Here is a 9,020-nt window from a genome sequence, read left to right on the forward strand (position 1 = left end):
ATGTACAACTACATTGAACATTACTGTCTGAGTGCCATAAATATTATTTTTCCAAAGTTTGCGTGCCTATACCTCTAGAAGTATTGAAGATACTGCAATATAATTTTAGATTCTAGTTGTTAATAAACGTTTCTTTTGGAATCTTAATTTTCAAGGCACTACATCATTCAGTCCCAGAGATATGGGGATCTCAATGATGCTTCATGTGCAGATTGTTGAATGTTACCAATTTTTCAGTGGTTAAAAACCAAATGTTGGTCACTTTGTATACAGTTAATACTTATTTTATAAAAAAAAAAAAATATATATTAATAAAAAAGAAGAAATAATGTTGAAATTAAAATTGTATCTTGTTCCCCTCTATCAAAACAATTGTCTGAGTGCTAAAAGTGCAATAAAATCGTCAAGTTGAGGCGCATTACCTTACTTTCGGTAGTCTATTCATAAGATTTTATATTTTAATCAGTTTCAGGTATATTTGTAAGAAGAGATTTCAAACAAATCCCACGCCTGATAGGGAAGTGTGGTTGCTTTCGCCACAAATTGCATTCACATCAATAAACCAAGATTTGTCTCATCTGGATTAATTATTAAAATGTATTTATTTGTAACATATGAAGCTTAGCCATAGATCAAGCAGCATCTACTGCTAAAGGGCATATTTGTCAGAATCACTGATAGTACCTCAAACATTTAAAACGTCTCTTGTTACAGTCATGAAAACTTTGAAAAAAAAAAAAAACTTGAAAAGTGCTGTTTCCCCATTTTTAAATGGTCACCATTGGCACAAAATGCCACAAGGATTGCTAAAGTCAACAGATTTTACTAATAGAACTACCAATCTCTGTGTAAAAAAAAAAAAAAAAAAAAAGATAATGATGCTGCCATCTTTCTGAAGTCATTTTTGCCCCCCTGTAACTAAATCTAAGGAATAAATTGACATTTTGACCTCCCTTTATAAAATAGTGGATTACTCAGTAAATATTCATCCATGACATTTAATATTTTGGCTTTCTTCGCTATACATGTCGATCTTTCCTCAGGAAAAATGTTGGCAAAATAAAATAAAAAATTGAGCCATGGAAGTTTTTGAAATTTAGTTTATTTGACACGGAATGACCCTATAGTAAATTATGCATTACGTGCAACTAACCATAAACCAAACTATAATCCTAATAATCCTATAATAAGTACATTGTTAATTAATATTACTCAGTACTTACTTGTATAATTATATTGTAGCAAGGACATCTTAAGATAAAGTGTAACTAGAAACAGTTTTTCACAGTAGTTAAAGACACTTAATGTATTGTGGGTTCAAGGATATTTAATTATACATAGCTGAGAACTAAATTTCAAAAAACAATAAACTCTGAGGAATAAGGCTGTGGCATCTGGCGGGTGGAACAAGTGGAGATTTTGAAGTATTTTGCTCTTTGACATCAATGTATCTTTCTCTTTGTTTGTTTCTCCAGGGCGGTTTCTCACAGTGAATGGCTCAGCTCTGACGGGGCCATGGGTTCTGAGCCCTTGGCTACGTGCCACCCATCGGCCCTGTGGTCTGGATATCACAGTGTTTTTGCACCCCAGGCAGAGTGGACGTTACACTGTCTGGCTCATCGAGAGGGACAAGCCACCACTTGCTCTCCTCACCACTGAGCACCCTCATGTCATTGGGTGAGTTTGCCAAAGGCGACTTTCTTATATTCAGAGAAGATGTAACTCAAATCTTGAACCTTGTGACTTTGAATCTGATGTACACAATGCTACACGGCTGAGACTTTTTTCTTCAAGTGCAGTTTTTGCACAGGTTGAAGATTAACTATTGAATCTTGACAGTGTATTGTTATTAGAGCACTTACAAGGCAACATGTCTTTATTCTTTTTTTTCATTTTGTATTCATGTTGTTAACAATTAACGTGACCGGTATCATTAAAATCGTAATTTTCATCATCTATATTATAAAACTGCCAAAACACAACATTTAAAATGATTAGCAACACCTCTGGTACTTCCGCTGAGCCTTTAGATATGTCTCTGTGTCCTTGAGATTCTCTTTTAGTCCCCAGCAACTTCCTGTTTGTTGGATTTGCCTCTGCGGAGGAACTCTGTGTCTTACAAGACTGGGCGGCATATGAATGCGTTCAGCCAGGCGTGGCATGTTCCGATAGGGAAAAGTGCTCCTACTCATTATAGCGTTCCTCTTGAGGTCATTATTTTTGATCAGCCAACCAACCCACATATTTGTATGCAATTCTACCCTCGCTCGAGGTCAGCTCTTGTCCAGTGTACTCAATAAATTTCTGGAGCAAAAAATGGCCAGGTCACTTTGCACATTGAGCACAAATTATATGTTATTATTCATGAAATCATTTCACGCAACAGCAACAAACTAATGCAGAACACATCTTTGCATTGTGTCTGTGCTGTTTTTTTTTTTTTCATCATTAGGCTTAGTACACATGCAAACTAAAATCTAACCATTGCCTTTTATAAACGTCATGTGAAGATCATGCTGTTCAAAACATGTTATGCTTTCCATCCAGCTGCTATTCAGTGTAATTCAGCATCTATTCAGTGGCTTTTTACTAAATCATTAAAACATGATTTAGCAAAAGATGAAATGCTTTGGTCAAACTATGTTTTGTCATATCTAAAGTATCCTCACCACCATACAGTATAACAGGACAGAGGCATTAGTTCTGTTTTTTGATTATCTGAGTCCCTTCATTTTTGTCTTGAGCTATATAAAGGCCACTGTTGTATTTGCATTTGCAAAAACTAGGTTATGGAGTTCTTGTAAGGCCAGAATGCCACAGAGTGACTTCTGTGTGTAGCTAAGTTATATTTGGAATTTCTTTGTGGAATGCTTATTGGTGAGTCACGAAACTGAGAAAGAAAAAGTGTGTCAAACGGCAAAATTAAATATATATGGAAATTAAAACATTCAAATACCCCAAAGGCTCTTTTCGCCTGAGGGATTACGTGCTCTAGAAAAAGCAGCGCACCTCAGCGGCTAAGACGGGCTGCTGTTCACTGCTACGAATCAAAATGAATGTTGTGTCACAAGATTAGCTTTCTGTTCATTAGCGATTCCTGTAGCTATCAGACAAACACCCCAGTAGTTTAATATGGAGTTACTGAAACATAGAAAGAGGATCTGTCAAAGATCACAACTGTGGAAAAACATACATTTTTCTATTCAAAGTCAAAACCCTTCAGTGGTTTCTAAGCCTAAGTGATATCCTTGACACTTTTTTTATGCCGAAAAGCTAAAAAGAAACAAACAACACCACATTTTCCTAAACACCTGTTTGTCTGTATGCACCACATAATTTTACTGATCCATGAGGTCATTGCGTCCAACAACAAAAGACTGAATCTGAAGACATGTTAATATTTTTATTCATTAATTCATTCTGTACTGGCAAATCTACAACTGGGAACTATCCATTTTATAAACTGGATCAACACTAGAGGCTTGCATTATGCATAAGCAGTTGAAATTGCATTATATAAAACATTTAAATATTTAAAAATTAGCTTCTCATAAGATCATGTCCTGTACATGCTTTAGTAGGTGACGTGTAGCATGTAAAATATGTCTAATTAATTATTAATAATCATGTATAATAGTATTACCCCTGTATCACTTGTTCCTGAAAAACTAACATGATATCTATTACAGTTCCCTGTGGCCAAACCATAGTTTATTTCTCCTCTGCTAAGATGATTTAAAACCCCAGCCCAGATGTGATGTCTTCCCTGTTACTGAAATTCCACAAGGGTGTTCACTTAGTTAAGTGATTTGAGCTGCTTGTACTTTTGTAATGTTGTGTTTAAGAGCACAATATCTAATCAAAGATTGCAATCTGTTTTGCTAATTGGTCTCATTTGTATTGTTGTGCATATCTGTTGGGCTTTGGCCCATCGTATTTTCTGAGGATTAACACTTGTTTCAATCAATTAGTGAGGGCTGATATACTGGTCAGCCAATAAAACACTGTAAGAGGGTTTCAGAGGTTTGTTTCATAGGAACGTGTTGCTGTGTTTCATTTGTACATTAAAAGACGAAGCACAGTTTACAACTATACCAATTTTCAACTATTCCATACAAAACAAAATTGACAAATGGTATCTCTTAAGAAATACCTATCGTTTACTTTTCCTAGATAGCTGTGAGATTAGTTTGACAGCAAATATAGATTTTTGCTGCAATGTCCTTCTTCTTTTTCTTCATTAGGTAATGACCCTTGTAATCTCACGTCTCAAACTACTCAAATATCCCAAGGTACCAAAGTTAATTAAAAGTCAGAGAATTTCACAATGAACTCAAAACTTGCTGTTATTTTTTTTTTCCAAAACAAATGGATATTTGTAATAAGAATTGTAACACTTGACAGTTTAACCACTTAGAACAATGGTTCCAAATTAGTTCCAGAAGATGCATTCAGTCGTTACCAACATACAGAAGTTCAACAATTTGGTTTTTCCCAAAGCCATAGCCATATAGCATAGCTTGTCAGTGAACTACTCTGTGTAGTACATGCTGCTACATCTGAAAGCAGGTGTTGCAAATGCGCCGTTCAGAAGTAACGAACGTGTACGCGCAGTAGAGAGATCAAAACGATATAAGCCGAGAGGAGACTGGTTTTCCTTTGCTAAAGTCAGAAAACTTTGCTTCCTTGGCTCCTGTAAATAAACTGCTTCCGTGTACAATTGTTAGCACAACTGTCACTCAGGCACCAATTTACCAAAACGTAAAATAGTTACAAATTGTCAAAAGAGTGTTTGGATAACAATATCTGCTACAACTTTAATTTGTAGTGGATAAGTGTTGTAAAATAATATCAAATGTTCCGCTGAATTACACACATTAAAGCAGAAAGTGTCACAATTTGTAGTTCCCTTTAACCTTACTCTATACCATCAATTATATAATATAGAAACCAAACTTGCAAATGCTTTCCAAAATCACAAGCTTCAATAAAAATAACCAACTGCTATGCAACATCTGGAAGCCAGGGTGCACAGGTTTTTATCAGTCCACCAAGAAACAAGGTTGTTTACAAGATACTACACTGCTACAATGAGCTCTTCTAAACAGAAATCTCTGGATCACAAGTTTGTTGCTTCTGAGTAATAAAATTTCCCTTAGGGCTTTTACTTTGAAAGCCATCTCATTTCTTCCTCCAATCTTGAAAGTTTGTTGAGCCGAGATTGGAGGAAGATTTTTGCTGGTGCTAGGAAGGTTAGCCAAGCAGTCAAATCCCACCAAAAGCACCCGTGCCACTGGGAGTTGAACCCTTCACTGCTGACACAATGCATTACCTCCCAAGTCACTTCTCATTACTTGAGTAGCAGTCATCGCAAAGGAGGCCGGAGACCCTAATGGTGACTCATTCCTCTATTGTGTTTCCACACACCACAGCCAATAGTCTCCATCTCTTCTACAACCTCCACACAGAGGGGGTCAAAATCTCCCAGGCTTGTAGACCCCCTCTGAAACCCTTCGTGTCAGCCCCTCCTCTCTTGTGGTCGTTTCCAAGGACTAGAGGCGTCAGGCGGTTTCCATTAACTGGAGAGTAGAAGAAGCATAAATACTTTAGTGGCAAACATGAAAATCAATAAATGCTTGTCATAAACTAAGGAACTTGCTGTCATTGCAGTGAAACATTTACAGCTGCTCCGCTCCGTTTCATAGACATAAATCATACAGTCATGTATTTATTCAATTATTTTTTCGTTTGTTAATCTGTCTGTTTATGTTCATCTCTGCCAGGATTCGGGACAGAGCTGGCCTTATGCATAGTCATCATCACGGCTTTATGATTCAGTTATATAATCTTTTTTTCAAGTTCATTTTAAGTTGATTTTGATTCAGACACTGTTTGGTGAGCTGTTTGCCTTGCGATGTTGTCTAATTTTAATTGCTATGTGATTGAAATAATAGGTGATACAAACAGTGGACACAGTCCTGAATTATGTTCAGTTTTTTTTTTTTTTTTTCAATAAACTGGTTTAAATAACCAATGAGTTGGCAAAAAATTGCATCATAGGATCGTATACTCCTGGATATTGGCTCATTTTGTGTTGGAGTGACTGTTAGGCATGTCTGAAAGTGAGTTTTGATTGAATAAATTGTAGATTTGTGCTGGCTGGAGCTGCAAACTGTTTTAGACATTCAAATGCTCAACTATCAGTCATCGACCTCAAATATGGCAAAGATGGCAAGCTTTTAATCTAAAAAATGTAAGTAGTAGCTACTTTACATGGCTGCTTAATCTAATGTTAACCTAGAAAAATGTGTGCTAATAAAATGTCTGTGCTGAGTGTGGAAGCTGAAGAGTAGCGCACTCACTGCATGACAGATGGAGGCGCCTGTGCGGTCACTTGCTCTTAATATATAATACATAAAATATAATACATCTTACGAATCTGTAAAGACTTGCGTTTATTTGTGTACACTCACAATAACAACAAAACGTTGCACTTTTGTTAAATAATTAAATCAAACAGAGTGCACTTTTTGCCGTCTGTCTTTGTGAACTTGAGCATGAAACTGTAAAACTCTATTTATACTTGCCTTACAGACATGAAAATATATCTATAGAGAGTGAAATGTCTACTTTCAAATGAACTAATTCAAAAAAAAAAAATTTTCTCAGATTGAAACATGCATAAAGGAACATCCACTACTGCGGAGATGACAAATCAGTGTCGCCGAATTCCTCTCTTAAGCCTAAAACAAAGAAAGCACTAGTTTATCAATAAATTATTTAAACATTAACGCAGTCTCCTTGCAGTTTTTCTCTGACACATTCATAATTATTATATCTGCAGTGCGCTGTGGCAAGCTTTTTTGCATGCGCTGGAGCGCTTATTAGGCTATGTAGGCAGTTAAAGGCTCATTATTATGATTATTATAGTTTATTAATAAACGTGTGACTAATATTTGGCTAATGCTTAAAATGAATGACTACTAGTCGACCAGAAAAATCTTTAGTCGAGTGCGAGTGCGGCCCTAGTGTGCAGACCAAGCAATCAAACTAAGTGTGAAAGCACTAAAAATAACTTGTTGATAATAAAAATTAATTTGCAAACCAGACATCATTAATGGGGTGGTACCCTTTTAAAAAGTACACCTTTGTACCTTTTTTAACCCATATTAGTGAAATAAAGGCACATATTATTACCAAAGTATTTCATAAGCCTGATAAACACAATGGTTATATCTGAAATCACATACTCTCTGAGTAGGTACTTCTTTTGAATAAGTACTTTACGACGGTTAAAAAATACTACATTTATCATGTTGCCATTGTCATGTGACCTACCAGTGTTAGTTGTATCACTTCACTGCAATTCACAACTCCTCTCCTGTGGCCTTATGGGATCTGAACAGAAGTAGTAGTTCATCAGGGTACTTTTTGCTTTTGCTTTTGTTTTATGAATGCTGTGAATACTCTTGTCCCATACAGTTTTTTTGCCTACAACTGAATACTAGGGAAGTATTCCTAATTCTGTTCAGCCAAAATTTGAAGCTACACAATCAAGGACACATGCAGATTAATTACATATTTGGTAAAGAGCTAACAGCTTTGCCTGGCTCTGGCATATTTCGTGGGACTTTGTTTGTTTCTGGCCTTGTGACTCTGTTCCTCAGCTCTCCATTTAGCATCTGTCGGAGCTGACCCCTCACTGCTGATGCAGAGCCGCCCATGCGTAGCGCCGATGGGCTGGAAATGACCCTGACTTTCACAGTCTGGGAAGAAAGCCAGGAGCTTCACATTCATCAGCGCAGCTTAGGAACTAAACAGGAGGAAAATACTACCTAAGAGAGGTCTGCCAATTCCATGCACAGCAAAATCCATTCATGCGTAGAACTGGACGTGTGGCTTTGGCCAGCCTGGCTACTGTTTGTAGTAGGGGTTTATTTTGCATTGATTAAACAGATCAAAGGTCTCAGATCAATACTGATTCTAGAGGATCTTCATCCGTTATGCAAGCACAGCTGTCAAAGACAATGATGCAAGATGTGATGCAAAACAACTACTGTACATATCTCCCCCACCTTTCAAAGAGCTCAACTGACAACCGTAATGGAGGTATTTAGTCTAACAAGTGGTGACAAACTCCCGCAAGCTCTGAGACAGCAGACGGGAGGAAAATAGAGTCATTGTCACTGCCAAGTAAAACAAAGGGAAAGTTTTGCACATAGTAGGTGTTTTGTTAGGACCAACTGCCTGAATACAATCCAAAAGAAAGGCTTTCCCCTAACTCTCTTTCAACCCATGTCTCTCTATATTTTTCCTCCTCGCACTCTCTCCTCTTTGAGACGATGCTGTTTGAAGTGTAAATACCCAACTTGCCTGGCGTGCAGCTCGGCAGCCCTCCCCCCAACAACCCTTCTTTTGCTCCCCTTTGGCAGCGCGGTCTGGGCTCCCAGAAGCGATCATCTGCATCCTGCCGTTTCATATGCAAATCTGCCTCCCCTCAGCATCCACGCTGCCACGGCTATCGCGGCACCTTCGCTGATGTATAGCGCCCGCTAAAAGGTGCGTCAACAGAGGGACGTGCAAAATGTGGAATTTGGAGAACGGGCACTTCACAGAAGCATGTGCCGTCAGGTGCATGTCGAAACATTTCAGGCGCTCAGGAGAGAGAGAGACGCATTGTGCCGGTGCAGGTGTTTGTAGTTTGTTATTTGCTGCGCTTGTCCCAATTCTGTCCTTGCCGCACGCTCCCTGTCTGAGTCACTTGGCAGCGACTGTTTCCTCTGAGACTGAAAGAAATGTAAAAAGGGAAGAAATACAGTAAAAAAACAAAAAAAAAAAAAACACCTGAGTTCATTTAAAATGCTGTTTACTTATTTACAATAGCCAATCAGTGACAAAAAGGTGTGATTTTGTATACACACTGAAAGGAGATTTGGAACAAAACTTTTTGATGGAGAATTGCTTACGGGAATTGCTTTTAGTGCTGTTAGGCCTCACGGCTATTCAGAACTATTTGATTG

The 9,020-nt window shown here is 37.7% G+C and overlaps 1 protein-coding gene across 1 annotated transcript in view; it reads left to right on the plus strand.

Annotated features, from left to right (window-relative positions):
- The window catches only part of LOC141295380 (ALK tyrosine kinase receptor-like), a 406,769-nt gene that overhangs the window by 275,336 nt on the left and 122,413 nt on the right, over positions 1 to 9,020 (plus strand). The window contains exon 4 of the mRNA XM_073826587.1: positions 1,476 to 1,677. Within this exon, the coding sequence (XP_073682688.1) occupies positions 1,476 to 1,677 (202 nt within the window). The remainder of the gene's footprint in view (positions 1 to 1,475; positions 1,678 to 9,020) is intronic.

The sequence above is a fragment of the Garra rufa genome, chromosome 21 (assembly GCF_049309525.1).
Source record: "Garra rufa chromosome 21, GarRuf1.0, whole genome shotgun sequence".
Classification (NCBI taxonomy): Eukaryota; Metazoa; Chordata; class Actinopteri; order Cypriniformes; family Cyprinidae; genus Garra; species Garra rufa.